Genomic DNA, 23721 nt, shown 5'->3' with positions numbered 1-23721 from the left:
GCAGAGATGCCAGAGTGGGGCTCCCTCTGCTCTACCCAGCAGAGGGCACGGGACCGGGGTCCCCCTCGAGGAGGAAACTGTGCAACAAATAGGTACTGTCTCTGTGGCTCGTGTGGCAATTAACATGCTACCCACACCCTGCACCCGCTGCTCCTGTCTGTCCAGCGACAGGTCTGCTTCTGCCACATCCTGACCACCCCGTCCACGGCGAGGGTGACAAAGAAGCGGCTTGCCACCGGCACCAGCATGGGACAAGTCTCCTCTCTCAGAGTGAAAATGCTGATGTACAAATGGTTTAAATTACTTTGAAATTTTAATCACAGACATTTTCCCACTCAACATTCCCACACTCGTGGACTCTCCTTTTTTGCACAAACGCTGTATAAGCCGTCTCGCTAAACCTCGCAGCTCTCCTGTGTACACATCCACACCCTCTTCATTAACACCCGGGGTCTCCAGGGCGGTCCCAGACCAGCTCTCCAGCCCAGGAAACGCAGAGAGGAAAACTGTCTCAAGGAGGCTGGGGGAAGCCGTGGTAAAGGGCAGGAGTGGGAACTGGACAGCTGCTTCTTCTAAGCTCAACTCAGAAACACAACAACACTGAGGAGGGCAAGGGCCAGAGGACCTCGCTCTCTGCCCGCTGCTCTCCCAACGTGCCAGCCCGAAGCCAGGCCATCTGCAGACCCCAAGGGCAATCGGGATCTGGCTGGCTGGAGTTCAAAGCAGAGACTTCAAACCAGCTGGTCACCACTCAGGGCTGGAGGGAGGGAGGGCAGAGGGGACAGCCTCAGGCTTTCAAGTGCATCAGAAGAATCAATGTCTTTCCTTTTTTGTAAAGAAAATCTGTAAATGATAAGAAATCCTGGCTTAGAAAAATATAACTTTCTAAAAACTTCTATCTGAGGACGTTCCACTGCAGAAGAGTCAAAAGGGTGGCAAGAGTGGCAAGCAGCAGTGGCCAGGCTGCAGCTCCTGGTGCCCGGCCGTAAGGGTGACCGCGACTGTCCTCGGGCGAGTCCTCTGCTCGGGGCGAGGAGGAGGCACACTGCACCAGGGGCATCTGGTAGGAGGTGGCCCTCTTCTCCGGCCTGTCAGGACTGGACCCGTCGCTGGGCCTCTGGCCGTTGAAGAGCAGGTAGCGCCCCCGGGCATCCTGCTCCATCTTGAAGATCTCGTACTCCGTGTGAGGTAGCTTGATGCCCAGGGCCACGCAGCCGTTGGTGTGCGTCACGTCCTGCTGGATGCCCACCTGCCAGGACCCCTCGGCCCCACACTCGTTCCCGTTGAAGACGTTGAGGAGTGAGGCTGTGGCCGCATCCATGGGGGTGACCTTCATGTGATTCACTGTGGAGGAGAGAGGAGAGTTTGTGACTCCAAGGGATAACACATGGCGGGCCGGCGGGGGGTAGGTGCTCACCCAGCAAATGCTGGGGATACTCCATTCCAACGAAGCCTCAGCTCCCTCCCCGGCTAGCTGGCCCGGCAGGCCTGAAGCACTCTCAGGGGGGAAGAGTCCCCATGTCATCTGAGTGGGAGTCACAGGGAAGACAACCTCCCAGGCCACCCAGGCTTCCAGTCCCAAGACGGGGTGGGGGAGCCGGGTCTGATGGAAAGCAGACTCTTCCCTATTCCCCAAAGGACCAGCACTGACACCGTCTTAGGCAAGACCAGCCTCCTAGGGAGGCTCCTTATTAAGGAAGCGGGGACTGAAGGTCACACAACTGCTACACAGCTGTACATGGGGGCTTGAGCAACTTCGGATCTGGGAATCTTGGGGGTCCTGGAGCCAACTCCCCGTGGATCCTGAAGGGTGACGGCACCCCGCAGGGGTGGCCAGGAAACAGACCACCCTCAGGCGCAAATGCATAGCCCAGTCTGCGGCTGAGCAGGCTTCTGGGTTTAGCATCAGCCTATGTGGGAGACTTCTGAGCTGTCTGTTTGGGAGGCAAGAATATTCAATAAAAGCTGGAATTTTGTTTTGATGAAAAAGTGTGGCCATGTCTAAAAGCGTCAGATGTCTGTATTAGCCTCAGCATCTCATGAACTAACAGCAGGCCCCTAAGTCGGGCATCTAAAGTGAGTGAGCAGGAAGGGCAGGCACAGAAACCCCAGCCAGTGGCGAGGCTCTGCCGGCTGCCCCAGGGGAGCAGCTCCTGTTGGGGACACAGGGGTTGAGGGGACTGTGGGGAGAGGTGCTTTCTCTCAGCCGGCCCACTGCCTCCTGTGCTGGGGAGCAAACCTTTCTCTCTAGCAGGGCCCGGGTGGGCAGAACACGTTAGCCAACAGCTCTAGAACCCACAGGGAGGCCCTCCCAGGTGGCACGACAGAGCTGACACTGGATATTCAAAGAGGTTCAAACTGAGGTCCTGAGGCCTCCTTGTTAGGTGACAGTACCCAGCCTGAACTCCCCAGTGCTGATCCCACCGCCTTCCCCAGGATGACCTTTCACACGCAGGGCCACCTTAGCTGGGAGGTGACAACTTTGAGCAGCCGAGGGTCACTAACAGTCACTCCTTGTTGCCCACTCAGCATATAAGCAAGCACAAGGCTCTCAGGGGGACAGCTCAGGATGGCCACAAGGTGGTGGCAAAAAGAAAACGCAGATGAGTCTCACTGGCAGTAACAGCCTCTTGGGCCACACCTACAACTGCCAACCTGGTGGCACCTCTGCCACCCTGGAGCCCACAGGACCAGACCCAGCACCCGGGCCTGCTGCGAGCAGGAGGGGCTCAGGGTGTTTGAAGGTGGCCTTCTGATTTCCCCAGCATCCTCAGCAGGAGGGGCCCCACTGAAGCCTGGTGACAGCACAGGCAGCCGCCTACCTTTGAACACAAACTCGGTGCCACCCAGGACCCTGGAGGAGAGCACGCCGCGGCTGTAGCGGCCCCGGGCGTAGATGGTGAAGGTGGGGTGCTTGCACACGGGGTCCGAGTAGTGGTAGTAGTGTCCCTCCCAGGTGTGGTTGTTGTCGTGGAAGATGAAGTGGCGGGTGAGGAAGAGGACCTCGGGGCGCACCTCGCAGCGCTGGCTCACCCACTCCCCGTGCAGTCCGATGGTCAGCTCAGCCTTGGGGGGCAGGATGGGAGGGTGGTGCTCGTCCGACCGGTAGATGATCCGACAGGCGATGCAGGCGTGGTCATGGTTCTGCGGGCAGGAAACCAAGGGGTCTCAGAGACTGCTGAGCCCCCACGCTGGGTCCCTATCACTTATCACTCAAACTCCCCAGGGGCACCAGGAGTCAGGCTGCGGTGCCCGAGGAGAGGTGCAGGTGTGCTGGACGAGGGTGTGTGCAAACACCCGGCAGGCAGACCTGTCTAATGGCCCAACTGTGACAGGGGCTCTCTTTAGGCTCCTAGCAGGTTTCTAGACCACAAAGGATGGCCACAATCACAAACCCACAACCCACAAGTGCTGGTGGGTGTGTGGCAACCAGAACCCTTGTGTCCTGTTGGTGGAAACAGCGCGGAGTCCTTCAGAACAGTGAGGCGGCCACTCAGATTGGCCAACAGCTACCAAGCAAGAGAGGCACCCTGGACGCTGACTGGTACACCTAAGGGACCCTGGACCAGGACTGGTACATCCAAGGGACCCTGGATGCAGACTCGGATGCTGAAGGGCCCTGGATGCTGACTGGTACACTCGAGGCTCCCAGGATGCAGACTCAAACGCCCGAGGAGCCCTGGACACAGAATCGGTCGCTGAGAGGCCCTGGATGAGGATTCGGATGCCTGCAGGGCCTTGAATGCAGCCTCGGATGCTGAGGGGCCCTGGACAAGGACTCGGATGCCCGAGGCACCCTGGATGCAAACTGGCATACCTGCGGTCACAGCATTATTCACAGGAACAAAAGGTGTGTACTAATGCCCCATCCACAAATGGACAGAAACCAATCGGGCCTCTATTCACACTGAATATCGCTGACACCTTCCAGCACATGGATGGACTTGAGGACATGAGCCAAGGGAAAGGACGAGCCTGGAGCCGTGAAACTCAGAGGCAAGAGTGGATGGTGGCCATCAGGCCTGGGGAGGACGGGTGGGTGTGGGGTCTGCTGGGCGGTTTCCAGTCAGCAAGATGAAGGAAGCCCCGGCTGGGAGTGGACAGGGCTGCACATCATGGGTGTAAGGAATCCCACTAACCTGCACCCTTCAAACTGTCAAGAGGGTGTGGACATCAGGAGAGCGGGTATGGCCCAAGTCCCAGGGCACCTCCGAGCCAGGGCCTGCCTTGCCCTGGACATGGAGCGGCACCCACAGGGTAGTCCCAGCCCATGGGGCTCACAGAACACCGACCTCTGGAGTCACGCTGCCCTCTGATCAGGGCTGCCGTGGGCAGGGGACCAGGCCGCTCCCGTTCCCGGGCACCTTGGCTCCCCAGCCCCATCTTCCAGCCCAAGCAGGTGTCTGCTTGAGCCCAGCATTTGACTCCCCAAGTCAGAGACCCAGTCAGCAAGGCGCCTCACGACTGGGGACGCTGCTGTTTTGGAGAGGGTGGGCAAGGGTAGAGGTTCCCAGCTGTCCCCTCCAAGTTCCCACCCAGCAGCTCCCTGGGCTCAGGAGTGGGACTCCGCATTCCTCAGCTGAGCCGAGCTGCAGGTTGGGAGTGTTCCTTGCTAATGCGCTGTGGCCCATGATGACCCTGGGCCTGGGTGCTTTGTTGCCGTGGCCTCCTCGAGGGTTCTGAGGACACAAGGGAGAACTCACACTGCTGTACAGCCTGAGCCCAGCAGGGAGCTGCCCTCAGCAGGCCACGGTGAGACTCAGGGAGACCCCAGGTATGGCCCACCAGGGCAGTTCAGGCCAGGGGCCAGCCACGGCTTCATGGCTGTGGCCTTGGGAGAGCCTCTCACTTGTTAAAACCTCCTCCTTCGTGCATTGTGGTCACTTGCATAACTGCCAGAAAGAAGGACTTTCAGGCCAAGGTTCTCATACAGGACACCTGCTTGGGGTGAAGCCCAGGTAAGCAGCCTGCTCCCCATTCTGGGCCATTCCCCTAGTCAATCACTATTGGCTGCAAGTTCTGAAATGTTCACCTTCAAAGACAGATTCTGACATTTAAAGTCCAGAACGGAAGGTTAACGAAATGCCTGTCATGCCCAGCGGGGGTCCTGCACTTCCGTCAGGGCTGGGACATCTCGGTGGCCTGCAAAGTCCTCACCAACTGCCTGTTGTCCTGGCTCCCAGTCCCTCACTGGCCAGAGAAACCCAGCCCAGAACTTGCACTCAGCTCACTAAGATCTCACAGGACAGGGGGGATCCTCTCCTGGTTCTGTTCACAGAGACATTTAGGGTGTACAGGGACCAGCACCTGGCCAGGTACCACCCGTGTGGGCTGCCCCATTCTGGAAAGAGGAACCACATTCAGTGGGAGCAAGAAGGGTGGGGCCCCTGGGTTTAAGTCCTCCACAAGGGCCACAGGCCCCCCTTCTGGAGCTCACAGCCAGCACGTACGCGTGCTGGCCTCTGTCCCTGCAGTCCTAGGGGCTGCCTGGGCTTTGTCCATCACCCGACCACCCCAGCCACTCCCCACAACTTGGTCTTCCGTCTGTGATTCCGAAGTTTAAAACATCAACTGTGCCTACTTCGTTTCTGGCCATTCTGGAAGATGAGCGTCTCAATCCATGGAAAGATTTGGTTTTCCCGTCAAATACCAGTGTCAACTGAGGGAAGGCTCAGAAGGCCGCCTGGACGGGGAAGAAGGGATCTTAGCTCTGCAAGCAATGCTGCGGGTGAGGCTAAGGCCTCTGGTTTTGTCAGGAGAAGGTCCAGGAGAGGGGTGGTGGACACGGCTGTGACCCAGGCTGTCCAGAACAGCACCACGCCTGAGTGCTGTACTTGGTGCTTCAGAGGATCTCTGCTTTAAGAGCGACAGGCAGGGGTCCTGAGCTCCAGATGAGAACCTGGCTGGCCAGAGGTCATCTCAAGAGGATGCTGGTCATGGATGGTGCTTCTGTTGGTGGCAGAGAAAAGCAGCCAGCCTTGGCTTCCATGGGTCTGGGAGTTCAGGGTAGTGCACAGGGACTAGGACCTGGCTGGTACATGCTGGTCCCCCTAAATTCCTTTTGCTCCTTTTGTTTCACTGTAGTAAAAAATGCCTAATCAGTGGCACTGAGTGCGCTCACACTGATGGGCAGCCCTGGCCACCTCCCTCTCTAGAGCTCTGCACCTTCCCCAGCTGAAGCTTTGTGCCACTGAACACTGCCTGTGCCCGGCCCACAGCCCTACCCACTCATCTCTCTGAATCTGACTACTCTGGGTATCTCTTATGAATGCGATCACACAGACACATAGATTTTTTGGGGTGGGGACTGGCTTGTTTCATTAGCACAATATCTCCCAAGTTCATCCAGGTTATTGCCTGTGTCACAATTTCCTTCCTTTTTAAGGCTGAATAATGTTCCACTGAGGTATAGAGTAGGGGTGAGGGAGGGAGAGAGGGAGGGAGAAGGGGAGAAGGGGGAGGGAGAGGTGGGAAGAGAGGGGGGAAAGGGAGAGGGAGAGAAGGGGAGAGAGGGAGAGGTGGGGAGAGGGAGGGAGGAGAGAGGGAGGGTTAGGGAGAGAGGAGGGGGAGAGGGGAGAGAGAGGGAGAGGTGGGGAGAGGGAGGGAGGGTTAGGGGGAGAGAGGGAGATGGGGGAGAGGGAGACAGGGAGTGAAAGGGGGAGAGGAGAGGGGGAGGAAGGCTGGGAGGGAGAGAGAGAGGAGAGGAAGGGGAAAGAGAGAGAGGAGGAGGGGAGAGAGGTGGGGAGAGGGGAGGGAGGGGAGAGAGAGAGAAGGAGGGGGGAGAGGTGGGGAGAGGGAGAGAGGGGAGGGAGTGGGGGACAAGTCTTGTTGTCCCTTTATCTGCTGACTGACAGCCACTCAGCTCCAGCCATTGGCTGCAGATGCGGCCAGAAGGCCGGGCCACTGAGTATGAGTGCTGGCCTTCTGGCCTTCAACCTTCTTGCGTTTGCCCCCAGAAACAGCACAGCTTGGCCTCCGGTCACAGGGCTGTGTTTTTGAGGAAACTCTCGTTGTCTGCTAAGAGCCACCCTGAGGGGCGACTTGTGCCCCCCGCTGGTTCTAATTCTGCTTCCCTGGTGCCCCGAGAAGCGGGGCAGTTTCTCGTGGGCCTCTTGGCCACTTGTACATCCTCTTTGAAGAAGGTCAAGTCCACCGCTTGTTTTTAAGCTTCTTGGTTTTGGGGAGGGGTTGCTGACAGCTAGTTTCTGAATGACCCTTTGGGTACCATGGGGAGCCAAAGATGTCAGAGACGATGGGGTCCCTGGGCCTGTTTGTGGGTGCTGTCAGCCAGGGCCCAGGTATGGCTGATCGCTGGCTTAAATAAAAATTAAGAGACCTGCAGGGACAATCCCCGGGAAGCAGACGTGAGGCGGACACCTGTGTCTTCGTACTGTGCCTTCCTTCAACAGCAGCCTCTCATGATTGGCAGGCGGAAACAGAACAGCCTGTGGAGTGTGGAGCGAACGGCTCTGCCTGTGAAATGTCATCTGCTTCATGAAATGACTCTCTGGTTTTGATCCATGCTGTGACACGATTCTCAGTGGGAAGTGTCCTTTCCCAGGTTCACTGAGCTGGCATCTACAGGATCCCATTCCCCTGGATACTAGACAGGGCCATTTAAAGGCAGAGTTTCTATACTTGGAATATTTGAAGGTTAAAAGCAGAAGGTCAGAACGTGCTTCCTAGTTGCTACTCTTCCGCCTGCTATAAAAAGCTTTGATACAGGGGCTGTGGGTGAAGCTCAGTGGTAGGGCACTGGCCTAGCATGCTCAGGTCCTGGGTTTGATGCCCAGCATTGCAGAAAAGGCGGGGGAGTTTCATTTGAAGGGGGGAGGGAGAAGGAAAAAGATCCCTATGTAAGAAATCTCTAAAAGGAGAAATCAAGCTTATTCTAAAAACGAAACCCATACCTTCCACCCTCTAGGTGAGTGCTGTTGTCAGGCAGGGTGGAGTCTGCCTCTTCTGCTGGCCTGACCCTGCCTACTCCCTGGTCACATGATTGTACTTTGCAGTGAGGACCCTGGATCCAGGGGGCTCCAGTGCATGCTGTCTTGGAGTCCCAGGCTCCCACAGAGACCAGGGGACATCTTCCAGCCAAGGCAACAAAGCACAGGGAAAAGAAGGGATCAGATAAGCCAAAAGCCTTGGGATGCCCATTGGGTCTTGGGACTGGCTGAGTCCCGCCTCCTGCCCTGTGTTGCCTCTCAGGCTAGGGTCCTGAAAGAACAGATGTCCCTCCCAAGGCTCCAGCCCTGGAAAGGCCTCCAGGGCGAGGACGAGTGGGGACTCTGCTGGCTCTCTCCGGTTTCCTGCCAACACCTATTTCTCCATCAACAACCTCTGCTCCTGGGTCCACTCCTCTTCGTCTTCTCCCCAGAATGGAGGCACTGCTCCAGAGGATCCTGTTGTGAGCAGATGGACCACAGAAGCAGGCTGGACACAACCTGAGTCTCCAGAAGCAGCATCTCTGGACTAAAAGCTGTGTTCCAGGGGAAGTGGGGACAGGTGATGGGAACTTCCTCTCCCAGGGTTTTGCTCCATGGGCAAAAACACCTTCCTGTTTCTCAGAAGCTGCAGGGGCTGAGGGCCCGTGTCTAGGGCTCTGCCTGCAGCTGCAGTTTGTCATGTTGGGTGGCCTTTCTGCTGTTGATGACCCTTTGCGTGTGTCCTTCTAGGGTCTTCTCCATTGTACTGGAGTTCTCTCTCATATCTCCTGGGATGTGGGCAGAACGATGGCCACACAGAGCTGTACACAGGGAGGGCTCCCTGCCTGACTGGTGGAGAGAGAGCTGTGGGGCGGCATTCATTCCCATAGGAGCTGACCCCCATGGAGGGCGCTTTCCAGATCTGGGGATCTAGGAGCCCTGGACCTGGGCTACCTCGAGCACTGGAAGGGATCAGGATGGTTCTGCTTTCAGGAGAGGGAGGTAAGAGCTGGGCCAAGAGGGTCGTGTCCCTGTGACTGTGACTTTAAGTGCAGGCTGCTGGGCTGGCTGTCCACGTGCCATAAGCATTAGTGCCCTCGAAATTAAAACCCTGGTCCCCAGGAGGAGGAAAGGCCTCCAGAGCGAGGACAGGTGGAATGGGGCCGCCTCGGGAGGTGACTAGGGCACGAGGTGGAGCCACACCTGTAGAGCTGGTGCCTTCAGAAAGAGGGGCTGGAAAAGGCACCTGCACCCTGCAGAGGCCCGCCAGCACCCAGCCACGCTGCCACCCTGTTCAGATGTCAGCCACCAGCACCCGGCCACGCTGCCACCCTGCTCAGACATCAGCCTCCAGAGCCGGGAGATGGGACTCTGTGTGGTTGCCAACCCTCCAGCCTGGGTACTGCTGGGCACCTCCTGCAGGGGGCTGGCACTGACGCAGGCAGTAGGTCACCCCCTAGGAGGCGGGCCTATGCTTTAGGGGACTCAGAGAGAGTCATGGGGACCCTGCAAAGCAACCCACAGCCTCTTACAGGCATCTAGGAAGGGGCCTGGGCCAGGCGGATGAGGAGAGGAGGGTGAAGTCAGATTGCCGCCTTTGGGCCCGAGTCTGGATGCGTCCCCTCAAAGTCCACACACTTGAAACGTGACCCCAACTTCATGTTCATGCTATGTCAAGGTGGGCCTTTGGGCGGTCAGTAGGGTCAGGTGAGTCATGGGGCAGGGCCTTAGGATGAAGAGAGCCTCAGCGGGCACACGTGTTCTGTTTGGCCGGGCGATGACCCTGCCACGTTAGGACTGAGCAACAGAGCCACACCAGGTGCCAGCACCTCGCTTTTGGACTTCCCGATCTCCAGAACCAGGAGCTAGCTAAACCGCTGTGCTTACAAATCACCCATCTCAGGTATTTTGTTGCAGCAACAGAGAAGCACTTTAGACACCGTGTTATCTATTCGCCTGCTGAACGCAGCGGGGAATCAAAGTCACCTGAACACTCTCTGCAAGCTGGAATTCAGAAGGGACACTTCAGGGGTCCCCAGGAGCAACATGATACTTCTAGAAATGGGTCTTCTGAGAAGCTTGCCATCTAGAAAGTGAGCTCACAAGGCCTTTGCTGTTTTAGGAAACGTGGACAATCCCACAAAAGTCCATCTGGCCTCCCCTTGCTGCTCAGACCCGCGGGACTCGACAGCGAGGAGACAAGGACAGGAAGAAGCTGGTCACCGGGAGCCTGACTTTCAGATGGGTGACGCAAGAAAATCTGTATTCATTTCCACTTGATTCTTTCTTCTACTCTTAGGTATTTTAATTCACTTAAATAATCAAAGTCAATTAATTTTAAGAGTTAAGGGGGCTGCGAATCCCAAGGACCCCCGGCTTAGCCCCTTCCTCCCCCTGGGTCCCCACTAGCTCAGCTCACACCCGAGGAGTCAGGAGTTAACACGCTTTATAAACGGCCGATTTCCTGCTGCTTGGGGTTTCGCCCTGTCCTCTCAACGTTCTTGCCTTTTAAGGGATGAAATGTTTACCCCTGGCACTGTCTCTGACAACAAATCTTTCCTGGTCGTCCAACTCCTCACATAGAGCCACCCTGCCTGCCTGTCTGCCTGCCAAACACTCGGGAGGAGTCAAGGGATACGACGATCTGTATCTGTAATGACTGCGCAGCTGGGAGCCCCCGCAGCCGCCGCGGGCACTGCAACCCCGGGCAACCCCGTGGTCAGGGCTGCTGACCCGGCTGCCCTCTCCTCCCACACAGCAGGCTGCTGGCTGAGCACTGCTTCCAGGAGCGCGTCCTCCATGACTCACCTGCAGGAGGACTGGCCCCCAAGGCTACTTCAGGTGCGACCCCATGGCCTTCGGGTCCCCCAGCCCCTCTTCTGTCTCCCGTCCCCTTGGCAAGCCCCTTTCCTCCCCCACAGGCAGGAAGAGAAGGCACCTGGGAGCTTCTACAAGCCCCTGGACCCTCCCCTTCCCCACGGACACCCCCCACCAGGAGCACAGCAGGCACATACCCAAAGAGAGCCCCTGCCAAAGTCCCTCTGATGTCCCCAACATCGGGAAGTCGCATGGTTCACTGGTATTTATCATATACAATCATCCCTCTGGATCTGTGGGTTTTACATCGGAGGACTCAATCAACTGTGGATCAAAATATTGCCAAAAATCTACCTCTTCTGAACATGGAGACCTTTTTCTTGTCATGATTCCCTAAACCATACAGTACCAAGGACTTTTACCTAGCAGTCACACCACAGGACCTGTCATCTGGAGATGATCAAGGGCACAGGGAGGACTGTGTAGGGTCCATGCAAAAGCTACTCCACTTTACCTAAGGGACTTGAGCACCCACGGGTTTGGTGTGTGCTGGGTGGTGTCCTGGAACTGATGCCCACAGGGCCAACTGTGCTCTGCCACAGGAGAGAGGCCTTGCAAACCCACGCTGATGGACAGCCAGGCGGACGGTTCAGGGAGCACAGTGCTGCTGCTTCTCGGGCGGGGCCCGGCCTCCGAGAGCTCTCCTCCCTGTGCTCTCCTCCCACTGCCCAGCCCCGCGGCTGCAAGTCTGCAGGGGGAGAATATTTAAGATACACGGATAGGGGAAGCTGTCTGGTTTTCAGACAGCCCCCTTGATTTACAACCCCGTCGTTGGGCCAGTGCAGGGTTTTGGAGAAAGACCAATTTCATTTGCTTACAAGTCTGATCCTGAGGCTCTGGCGTTTCTGCAGGTCCTGGCAATCATTTGCTGTTAATTACCGTTGGATTCTATCGCTGCAGGAATGGACCTGCACCCACCCGTCCACTGCAGGGCTTGAAGGCTCTGCAGGGGCAGGGGCTGCCGGGCGCTGACTCCATTCAAGCACAGCATCTTCCGTGGGGTTATTTTAGGCCCCCGTGGTTTTTCTTAATGAAGAGTGGCCAGTTGCCTCCTGAGAGCGCCCTCTGTACCTGAATCTCTGCAAACATAATTTATTTGCCAAAAGACTCAGAGTCTCACAGCGAAACTGCATCAGGCTTAGAAAAACAAGCCGGCTGGACATTTCTATTTTTACCTGGTGTTTCCACAGGGGCTGAGACTAGTGGTTTCGAACTCAATTTAGTATTTAAACTAATTTTCAGCCAGGTCTCTGTGGACCAGCCATTAGGGGAGGCACAGAGTTCCAAGGAGGAAGCTCCGGCTCCTCCTGGCAGGCTGTGGGTCTTTGGAGACGCTCCCTGGCTCCTCCTATCCTGGGCCAGGCGCCACAGAACCCCACAACCTGCTGCAGCAGTGCCCACGGGGCTTTCGCCAGGCCCAGCGCTCAAACAGACCCCGACGGCCAGGTCCATCTGCTCTTCCTCGTGGCTTTCCTGGGAAGGATCTGAGAATTTCCTGAGGACTCCGCAGTACGCCGCGGGCCAAGAGGTACACGGCGAGGGTCAACAGGAGAAGAAAGGCCCTTTCAGGTCTCAGAGCCACGCCGGCCAGCCTTGGCCATGCTGGCTGGGCAGCCGTGCTAGTCCAGGGCCCTGGCCTTGGCTGGCTCTGGAAGCCCAGGCCCTCTTCCCCGCCAGGCCGCCAGCGCTTGCGTGACCTCTGCGTTCCTCGGAGTTCCAGCTGTGCTTTTTGTTTTCCGTAATTTTACTTTTGTGTGGTGATGGTGTTTGGGTAACAGGAGATCACGGCACAAACTGCAAAGGTGAGAAAATAACGCGGGCCCAGCCATCCCCATCTCCTGGCCCCTTCTCGGTGGTCACGGTTCCTGTGCCTGACTCCTGTCCTCTCCTCTCACTGGTCTGATCAAGTGGCATCCACGGGACTAGTCTGCAGCTTTCTTTATCTACTGGGTCACTTAGTACGTCCTAGATAACATCTAGTTCCCCAAGTTCTTTCCACCCTTCATATTTCTGGAGTCAGGGAATCCGGCCTGAGGCTTCGAAGTCCATTTCTTAAGAATCCAGGTACATGTCCCCACACCAGCCTCAGCAGAGGGGAAAGGAGAAGACAGAAGGAAGTGCTTTCCTGTCGGGCCGGGCACACACTTTGATGTCCCTATCAACCACCATCCACACCCCGGCACCAGCCACGGATGGACACAGGGGGACAGAGGCCAGACAGTACCCAGAGGGTAACCCCACTGGATCTGATATTCCTACCATCTTGTAGCAAAGACAAAGCAGGGTTGTAAGAGGTCAGACAGTACCAGTGCCAGTCGACTGAGGCTGAGGACTGGGGCAGGGACAGCTCTCATTGTGTCCACCTTCTTGCCCATTTATCCAGATGATGGCTTAAAAACCCAAAACAACCAGCTCTAGGGCGGGGGGCGGGGGGCGTAGCTCAGTGGTAGACGCTTTCCCAGCATCACAAACAAAACAAAACACTCCTCGACATTTTTGTTTATAAAGATTCTATAAAGATCAGCATCACAACTGCCATGCCAGTTCCGAGGCCCTCCAGTGCGTGGTGGCACACTAGCTCCCCTTCGTGAGGGACACTAGCCACAGAGAAGGGTCCTCCCAAGCTGGACCAGGGGAGTGGCCAGGAGGATTCCCCTGGAGCTCCTGGGATCAGGGATGTGGACTTGACCTGCAGGACCTCCCTAAGGAGTCACCCGAACCTCCAGCAAGTGGAGGGCCAAAGCTTGGCAGGAGGGGTGGGTGGGTCACTCCTGCACACTTTCAGTTCTACATAGAGCTAAGGGATCAAAGAGCCCACAGGGGCACATGCTGGAGAGGAGAGCCACCTGAACCTGGGCAGGGGCAAGCAGCACCTGAGGTCAGGCACGGGGCGCCACCTGCCTCCCCTGGGGTAAGTCAGCCTCTGGCTCAGCCCCAGCCTCACCTCTCCCGAGTCCTGGCTGTCTGGCTGCTCTAGGGACTCTGCTGGAGAGGAAGCAGGCGCGAAGAGGGCTCTGCCCATTGGCAGGTCTTCAACAGGGCTTGGGGGAGCCAGTGGGAGGGGCGTGCTGCTGGCCAAGGTGGGACTCCTGGGTGACCTGGGGGCCACTTTCATCCCTGACACTGTCCCTACTGCCACCCGGGCTCTCGGAGAGTGGCTGCACTGTACTCAGAGAAGCCCAGCTGAGGGCATGAGAGTCCTCTTGCCCTGCTGCAGCTACTTGCTGAGATGCCAGGAGAGGTGCTGTGTGGCTGGGGGCTCCAGGGTGACTCCAGATCACACCATCAACCGCAAAGTCCCAGAATGTGCCTGAAGCCCACGAGCTCCATGGTTTTCCAGGTGGCCCAGCAACGCCTGGCCCAGGGCCACCGTGCCCAGGCACCACCTTGGTCCTCCTCGCCAGGCCCTTGCTGGAGATGGCAGGCCACAGGGGCAGAGCTCTGGGCTCCTCCCTGTGAGACCTCCCTGAGCACTCCTGGAAACTCCCACACCTGCCGTGAGGGAGCGGGGCAGGAAGGGCCCTCTCACGGCACCTCTGCAGTGCCCCTGAATCCTCAGGTCAGAGCAAGCCAACCCGGCTACTGTGTCAGGAGCCTGGTAGCACCATGCGTCCTGCAGGTGCACCGCAAGCCCAGGGAGGGCAGGGACTTGCACACTGGCCACACCCTGAGAAGATCGTCGTCCTCCATGGGGCGATGATCGTAAGCAAGGTCGCTTTCATTACACAAACTCACGATAACAGGTTAAAAGAGAAAAGGGCACGGGCGGGCATCCTGTGGTAGAGCAGGTCCTCCATGATGCCCCGGCCAGCCGAGCATGAGCTCAGGAGACCTCTAAGGAAGACGACTGTCACAGGTGAACAAGCCATCCCAGACATCAGCTGGCCTGCGATGGCAGCTACTGCTCTAGAGTGTTCCACCAAAGCCCTGGGGGACGGCTGGGGGACACACCAGGAACTGCAGCAAACCTGCTCAACCTGCTCCCGCTGCCACGCACATGCACTCCTGGGGCCTTGGACACGGGCAGCTGAGCGCTGACCACCGTTCTGAGCCTGTGAATCCCCCAGAATTACTGCGGTGTCACTGGGAAGAGAGAGAGCCATGGTGATCCTTGTTTCCTGCCCTCCCCGCTCGGTCCTCCCTTCCTACACAGTGACTTCCCACTTCACGAGGTGAGGTAGAAAGAAGTGGGCATCTGCAGGAAAGAGGTCCAGGCTCAAGTCCTGACGCCGAAACTCACAAGTGGGAGATCATGGGGACCTGACCCCCGTCTTCGGCTGCCTGCTGTGCCCAGAAGGGTCCTAATAGCATCCATCCCCGAGGCCACTGTGCACACCCAAAGCAGTAACGGGAAGGTCTCTGTGACACCTAAAATGCCATTTTCACCGTCTCCTCCTGTGGCCCCTCCCCCTCCGCCAGAGCTGGACTGGCAGCTGTCATCTGGTCTCTGTGCCAAGCGTGGCTGTGATGTCCTTTCCTTTGTGCTTTGCTCTGGGAGTCACAAAAGAGCGCTATTGGACATTAGTGCCAGAAAATTTCTAGGACCGTCACCCACATCGCCAACCACTTCAAACAGGCATACCTAGGCCCCAGGTCACAGAAAGCCAGCTGGTGGCAGCCCCAGGTCTCTTGCCTGGCTGTCCTCTCCCACCCCCCAGCCCTCCTCTCTTCTCCTGCAGTCCCATCTTGGTCTGTCCCTCCCCTGAGATGGACGCTCCCTGTCACGGGTCCCTTTGCACCTGTGACATGCCCTTACCAAGGGCCACCTGCTTGGCTTAGTAGGAGGAGGTGCAGGGCTGCGGCCAGCAGGGTTACCTTGGCATTCTGCAGGGGCGGCTGATAACTGGAGGGCCGGTAGAATACCCGCTGGGTGGCGTCTGTGTGGATGTCCCCGAGGAAGAGCTCCTGCACCAGGTGGTCCAGGTTCTGGTGCAGGTACTGCTTCTCCACGCGGATGAGCTGCAGCTCGTGCATGGCGAAGTTCACGGCCCTGGTGCACTCGCAGCCGTTCTCCTCCCGCCACAGGTCGTAGGCCACGTCCTGCACCCAGGGGCCCCCGGTGGCCAGGAAGCCTGGGCATGTGCGGTTCACCAGCTGGCTGAGCTGCTCGGCCACTGCCTCCGTGTGGCAGATGACCTGGACGTTGTGTAGCTGGTAGTCGGCCTCCGTGCCTCCGCGGATGATCCAAGAGGCCTGGCGCAGGCGGATCTTGCCACGGATGATGAGGGTGTAGGTGGGATTTGTGCACCGGTTGCTGCCATAGTAAAACTGGTAGGCCTGAAAGGTGTTGTTGTGGTAGAACCTGTAGGACCTCGTAAGGAACTCTGGCCCAGACCGCACCTCGCAGCTGGAGGAGAGAAGAGGAGAGGTGGTAAGCCCAGGGCAGGGGGAGGGACAAGGGAGGAGAGGTGGGGATTCCAAGACTGGGGGAGAGATGCATGCCAGCAGCAGCATACACAACACGCTGTCTACACAGCAGGCCTACAGGTCCAATTCTTTGAACCCTTACACCAGCCAGGGGTTACATATGATTATCACCCCATTTTACAGCTGGGCAAATGTAGGTACAGGCCAGGACACATGGCCAGCTACTGCATGAATCCAGGAAGCAGGGCTCCAGGGACTGCTCTGAGCACTGCACCAGTCTGTGTTCACTGGGGAACAGGCCGGGGGAGCCCAGGCTCCTCAGACCTGGCTCTGGGCCTATTCACAGGGACATTTCCTCCTGGATAAGGAAGAAGAGTGTGGAGCAGGCCTAGCAAAGGAATTCCCTTCTCTGGATCAAAAGTGGGTGACTTCACGAAATGTCATTTAAGGGACTGTGTTTAGTTCAGGCAGAGGCAAGATGTACACTGTCTTGAAAGGGAACCTAGTCCCTGGTTGCAGGCAAATTCACCTCCCTCCCACCCATTCAAAAGGGATTTTCCCTCTGGGGGGGGGGTTGGGGGGGGAAGAGGCCACTAAGTGGAAGGGAAGCTAATAAGCACCAGGAACAAGGGTCCCTTTGGCTTGTGTGGGCTGACAGGGAGGAAGTGCCCTTTGCGGGGGCGTTAGATAAAGGCTGGGGTCCTGACCAGGACACTCAGATTGGCAACCACAGCAAAGGTGTCTGGGGTTTCAGCTCTGGGCCTCTGCACTGCTCCAGCTGCCACCAGGGCAGCAGAGGTGTAGAACCAGGGTATGCAATGCGTCCCCCAGAGACTGGTGTGTTGAAGCTGTTTGGGCCCTAATGCAGTGGTGCACAGCGGCTTCTGGTGATTGCATCACGAGGGCTCTGACCCCAGCGGTGGGTTGATCCACTGGATGGGTTAATAATTTGAGTGGATTCTCTCAGGAGGTGGTGGAAACAGGAGGAGGTGGGGCCTGCTTGAAGGGAGTAGATACTGGGTAGGCCCTGGGAGGGGATTTCTTGCCCCTGAGCCCTTTCTGTCTTCTCTTCCCAGCTGCCATGAGCAGAGCAGTGCCCTTTGGCCATGCCCTTCCGCCACGTTGCTCTGCCTACCTCAGGCCCAGAGCAAGGGAGCCAGCAGACTATGGATCGAAACTCTGAAACCATGAGCCAAAATAAATTTTTCCTCCTTAGAGCTGTCTTCTCAGGCATTTGTCACAGTGATGAAAAGCCAAATAACAGGAGGAACTCCTTAAATCACTGGCCAAAGAGCCTGTCCATGAGCTTCTGTGAGATCCCAGCTTCTGGTCCTGATTCTCGGCTCACCAGAGCTGGCCTTCAGTCCCTGCTCCTGTCTACAACTTGAACAGAGACTCTGGGCTGAGCTGACACAACACAGCTACATCAAGCCACTCAGGCCTTCTCAGAACCGCTAACATGCTAGTTCTTCAGCTGAGACCTGAGAGAGAGAAAGCTACATCACGGGGTACCCGTGGCAATAGAAAGTTGTCACCTAGTGTCAAATGACATCCTATGGATGTAAGACACAGTGGTCCTGCAGGCACCAGTACTGGAGCCACAGGGGTGAGGAGACACTCCAGCTCTCTCCTCCAAGGAGAGAGGAGAGAGTGAGCAACACCCAGGTCACGGAGGCTGCCAAGAGCCTCTTGATGATTAGTCTTGTCAGCACTGCTTTCTGCCCACTGCATCCCAGGCCCTCCTCCCCACTGCATCTCAGGCCCTCCTCCCCACTGCATCCCAGACCCTCCTCCCCACTGCATCCCAGGCCCTCCTGCCCACTGCATCCCAGACCCTCCTGCCTACTGCATCCCAGGCCCTCCTGCCTATTGCATCCCAGGCCCTCCTGCCTACTGCATCCCAGGCCCTCCTGCCCACTGCCTCCCAGTACCTCCTCCCCACTGCACCCTAGGCCCTCCTCCTAACTACATCCCAGGCCCTCCGGCCCACTGCATCCCAGGCCCTCCTGCCTACTGCATCCCAGGCCCTCCTGCCCACTGAATCCCAGGCCCTCCTGCCCACTGCATCCCAGGCAATACTCCTCACTGCATCCTAGGACCTCCTGCCCACTGCATCCAAGACCCTCCGGCCCACTGCATCCCAGGCCCTTCTGCCAACTGCATCCCAGGCCCTTCTGGCCACTGCATCCTAGGCCCTCCTGCCCACTGCATCCCAGGCCCTTCTGCCCACTGCATCCCAGGCCCTTCTGCCCACTGCATCGTAGGACCTCCTGCCCACTGCATCCCAGGCCCTTCTGCCCACTGCATCCTAGGACCTCCTGCCCACTGCATCCCAGGATATCCAGCCCACTGCATCCCAGGCCCTTCTGCCCACTGCATCCTAGGCCCTCCTCCTCACTGCATCCCAGGCCCTCCAACCTACTGTATCCCAGGCCCATCTGCACACTGCATCCTAGGCCCTCCTGCCCACGGCATCCCAGACCCTCCTCCCCACTGCATCCCAGGCCCTCCTCCATACTGTATCCCAGGCCCTTCTGCCCACTGTATCCCAGGCCCTTCTGCCCACTGTATCCCAGACCCTCCTCCCCACTGCATCCGAGGCCCTCCTGCCCAGTGCATCCCAGGCCCTTCTGCCCACTGCATCCTAGGCTCTCCTGCCCACTGCATCCCAGACCCTCCTCCCTACTGCATCCCAGACCCTCCTCTCCACTGCATCCCAGGCCCTACACCCCACTGTATCCCAGGCCCTTCTGCCCACTGATCCCAGGCCCTTCTGCCCACTGTATCCCAGGCCCTCCTGAAAACTGTATCCCAAACCCTCCTCCCTACTGCATCCCAAACCTTCTCCCCACTGCATCCCAGGCTCTCCTGCCCACTGCATCCCAGACCCTTCAGTCCACTGAATCCCAGCCCTCCTGCCCACTGTATCCCAGGCCCTTCTGCCCACTGTATCCCAGACCCTCCTCCCTACTGCAACCCAGACCCTCCTCGCAACTGCATCCCAGGCCCTCATCCCTACTGTATCCCAGGCCCTTCTGCTAACTGCATCCCAGGGCCTTCTGCACACTGCATCCCAGGCCCTCCTCCCTACTGTATCCCAGACCCTCCTCCCAACTGCATCCCAGATCCTCCTCCCTACTGTATCCCAGGGCCTCCTGCCCACTGCTTCGCAGGCCCTTCTGCCCACTGCATCCCAGGCCCTCCTCCCCACGGCATCCCAGACCGTCCGCCCCACTGCATCCCAGGCCCTCCCCCCTACTGTATCCCAGGCCCTTCTGCCCACTGCATCCCAGGCCCTTCTGCCCACTGCATCCCAGGCCCTTCTGCGCACTGTATCCCAGGCCCTCCTCCCCACTGCATCCCAGGCCCTCCTGCCCACTGCATCCTAGGCCTTCCTGCCCAATGCATCACAGGGCCTCCTGCCCATTGCATCCCAGTCCCTCCTGCCCACTGTATCCCAGGCCCTCCTGCCCACTGCATCCTAGGCCCTCCTGCCCACTGCATCCAAAGCCCTCCTGCCAACTGCATCCCAGGCCCTCCTGCCTGCTGCATCCCAGTACCTCCTCCCCACTGTATCACAGGCCCTCCTCCCCACTGCATCCCAGGCCCTCCTGCCACTGCACCCTAGGCCCTCCTCCTAACTACATCCCAGGCCCTCCTGCCCTCTGCATCCCAGACCTCCTGCACACTGCATCCCAGGCCCTTCTGCCAACTGCATCCCAGGCCCTCCTGCCCACTGCATCCCAGGCAATCCTCCTCACTGCATCCTAGGCCCTCCTGCCCACTGCATCCCAGACCCTCTGGCCCACTGCATCCCAGGCCCTTCTGCCTACTGCATCCCAGGCCCTTCTGCCCACTGCATCCTAGGCCCTCCTGCGACCACTGCATCCCAGGACCTTCTGCCCAGTGCATCCCAGGCCTTTCTGCTCACTGCATCCTAGGCCCTCCTGCCCACTGCATCCCAGGCCATCCAGCCCACTGCATCCCAGGCCCTTCTGCCCACTGCATCCTAGGCCTGCCTCCTCACTACATCCCAGGCACTCCTTCCTACTGTATCCCAGGCCCTTCTGCACACTGCATCCTAGGCCCTCCTGCCCACTGCATCCCAGACCCGCCTCCCAACTTCATCCCAGGCCCTCCTCCCTACTGTATCACAGGCCCTTCTGCCCACTGTATCCCAGACCCTCCTCCCCACTGCCTCCGAGGCCCTCCTGCCCACTGTATCCCAGACCCTCCTCCCCACTGCCTCCCAGACCCTCCTGCCTACTGCATCCCAGACCCTCCTGCCCACAGCATCTGAGGCCGTCATCCCTACTGTATCCCAGGCCCTCCTCCCCACTGCATCCCAGACCCTCCTACCTACTGCATCCCAGACCCTCCTCCCCACTGCATACCAGGCCCTCCTCCTAATGTATCCCAGGACCTCCTCCACACTGCATCCCAGATCCTCCTCCCTACTGCATCCCAGACCCTCCACCCCACTGCATCCCAGGCCCTCCTCCCTACTGTATCCCAGGCCGTCCTCTCCACTGCATCCCAGGCCCTCCTGCCCACTGCATCCTAGGCCCTCCTTCCTACAGCATCCCAGGCCCTTCTGCCTACTACATCACAGACCCTCCTCCCTACTGCATCACAGAACCTCCTCCCTACTGCATCCTAGGCCCTCCTCCCTACTGCATCCCAGGCCCTCCTCCTCACTGCATCCCAGGCCCTCCTGCCACTGCATCCCAGGCCCTCCTCCCCACTGTATCCCAGACCCTCCTCGCTACTGCATCCCAGACCCTGTTCCCACTGCATCCCAGGCCCTTCTGCCCACTGTATCCCAGGCCCTTCTGCCTACTGCATCCCACGGCCTCCTGCCCACTGCATCCCAGACCTTCCTCCCTATTGCATCCCAGACCCTCTTCCCCCACTGAATCCCAGGTCCTCCTCCCTACTGTATCCCAGGCCCTGCTGCCCACTGTATCCCAAGCCCTCCTGCCCACTGCATCCCAGACCCTCCTGCCCACTGCATCCCAGGCCCTTCTGCCCACTGCATCCCAGGCCCTTCTACCCACTGTATCCCAGGCCCTTCTGCCCACTGCATCCAAGGCCCTCCTGCCCACTGATTCCCAGGCCCTCCTGCCCACTGCATCCCAGGCCCTCCTGCCCACTGTACCCCAGGCTCTTCTGCCCACTGTATCCCAGACCCTCCTCCCCACTGCATCCCAGGCTCTCCTCCCTACGGTATCCCAGGCCCTTCTGCCCACTGTATCCCAGGCCCTTCTGCCCAGTGCATCCCAGGCCCCTCTGCCCACTGCATCCTAGACCCTCCTCCCCACTGCATCCCAGGCCCTCCTCCCTACTGTATCCCAGGCCCTTCAGCCCACTGTATCCCAGGCCCTTCTGTCCACTGTATCCCTGGCCCTGCTGCCCACTGTATCCCAGGCCCTCATGCCCAGTGCATCCCAGGCCCTCCTGCCCACTGCATCCCAGGCCATCCTGCCCACTGCATCCCAGGCCATCCTGCCCACTGCATCCCAGACCCTCCTCCCCACTGCATCCCAGACCCTCCTCCCCACTGCAGCACAGGCCTTCCTCCCTATTGTATCCCAGGCCCTGCTGCCCACTGTATCCCAGGCCATCCTCGCTACTGCATCCCAGACCCTCTACTCACTGCATCGCAGGCCCTCCTCCCTACTGTATCCCAGGGCCTCCTGCACACTGCATCCCAGACCCTCCTGATAATGCATCACAGGCCCTCCTCCTCACTGCATCCCAGGGCCTCCTGCCCACTGCATCCCAGGCCCTCCTCCTCACTGCATCCCAGGCCCTCCTGCCCACTGCATCCCAGGCCTTCCTGCTCACTGTATTCCAGTATCTCCTCCCCACTGCATCCCAGTCTCTCCTCCTCACTGCATCCCTGGCCCTCCTCCCCACTGCATCCCTGGCCCTCCTGCCTACTGCATCCCAGGCTCTCGTCCTCACTGCCTACCAGGCCATCCTCCCCACTGCATCCCAGGCCCTCCTCCCCACTGCATCCCAGACCCTCCTCCCCACTGCATCCCAGGCTCTCCTCCTCACTGCATCCCAGGCCCTCCTCCCCACTGCATCCAAGGCTCTCCTCCTCACTGCATCCCAGGCCCTCCTCCTCACTGCATCCCAGGCCCTCCTCCCCACTGCATCCCACGTCCTCCTGCCTACTGCATCCCAGGCTCTCCTCCTCACTGCATCCCAGGCCCTCCTCCCCACTGCATCCCAGGGCCTCCTGCCTACTGCATCCCAGGCCCTCCTGCCCACTGCATCCCAGGCCCTCCTGCCAACTGCATCCCAGGCCCTCCTCCCCACTGCATCCCAGGCCCTCCTCCCCACTGCATCCCAGGGCCTCCTGCCCACTGCATCCCAGGCCTGCCCATTCTTCACTGCCTGTCACTCTGCTCACCAGAGCCTCTGCCCTCTCCACTCAGAAGTGAGTGACAGTCTTTTAGTATCACCCCCGATCCCTGTTGCTCCTGTGTGGTTGCCACTCAGCAGCTGCAGTGCTCTTTAGGAAAGCCGAAGCTGAAAACTTCCCAGTTCTCTCTGGTGAGAAGCCTGCACGGGGGCCCGTGGGGAGCTCCTCTCATTCCAGGCAGAGGGATGGCTTGAGCCCAGTAGCAGCAGTCAGCCTGGGCAACAGAGTAGACCCCTTCTCAAACAGACCAACGCCCCAAAAGGGACCTGCTATGCAAGGGACCTTTGGAGCTGGCTCCACCCTCCTCCAGGTGCTCTCCTGCTCACTCCACCCAGCTGGCTGCAGGGTCCTCTTGCCCACTCTGCCTCCAGCCTAGACTTTGCTAGTTCCTCCAGACTGAAGCCCCTCCCACAGCCTCTGCAGGCAGCTCACCTCTGCTGGACTTTCTGGCCCCCACCCTGATCCTGAAGTGGGGGGCCCTGGTGTTTTCCTGCCACCTGTCATACTCCGTGCCCCTCGGCCATGGGACTTCTTCGTATAGATTTACATATGTTTGTAAAATCCCTGAAGATAGGGAACAAGTCTGTTTGGTGCACTGCTTTATACAAGGAAATATAACATAGTGCTTGGCACGTGGTAGGCACCTAATAAACGGCCATTTTAAAGTTATGATCTTGCATTAAGAATCTTATGCAAATAATTTATAATGCCTTTACTTTAAGAGACTCCCATTTTTAGAAAAAAAAAATTCTAAGTCTTCATCATCTTATAACATTTCTTTTCCCTCTTCTCTGACATGCACTTGATCCCTCCCCACGGGACCTGGAGGCTACTTATCCGACCCCAGGAACAGTGCACGGGAAGAAGTGATCCTATCCCAGGGTTTGTCTAGTAAATGCTCGACAATTTAGTGGGCAGAAAAAAACATCACAGATCTGCCTCTAGACTGTTTTTAAAAGCTCTAATCGAAGATAAGCTGGAGCTCAAACTGGGGTAAATCTCAGCCTCACGGCATGGAAACGAATCTCAGAATCACGCGCTGGCTAGCCGAGGCAGCTCTCACCTGGCTCTCGGAGCCCTGAAGCCACATATTGAGTTACCAGGATATGGCTAGAACCT

General features: G+C 58.4%; 1 protein-coding gene across 1 annotated transcript in view; it reads right to left on the bottom strand.

Moving 5' to 3' along the window:
- Positions 1 to 294: 294 nt before the first annotated feature.
- Positions 295 to 23721, bottom strand: part of Apcdd1 (APC down-regulated 1) — a 37745-nt gene continuing 14318 nt past the window's right edge. The window contains exons 3-5 of the mRNA XM_076837025.2: positions 15618 to 16149; positions 2823 to 3144; positions 295 to 1344 (exon numbers count right to left, since the gene is read on the bottom strand). Coding sequence (XP_076693140.1) covers positions 896 to 1344; positions 2823 to 3144; positions 15618 to 16149 — 1303 coding nt within the window. The 3' untranslated portion in view covers positions 295 to 895. The remainder of the gene's footprint in view (positions 1345 to 2822; positions 3145 to 15617; positions 16150 to 23721) is intronic.

Source organism: Callospermophilus lateralis, chromosome 17, assembly GCF_048772815.1.
Source record: "Callospermophilus lateralis isolate mCalLat2 chromosome 17, mCalLat2.hap1, whole genome shotgun sequence".
NCBI lineage: Eukaryota > Metazoa > Chordata > Mammalia > Rodentia > Sciuridae > Callospermophilus > Callospermophilus lateralis.
This window is presented reverse-complemented; position numbering and strand designations above follow the sequence as displayed.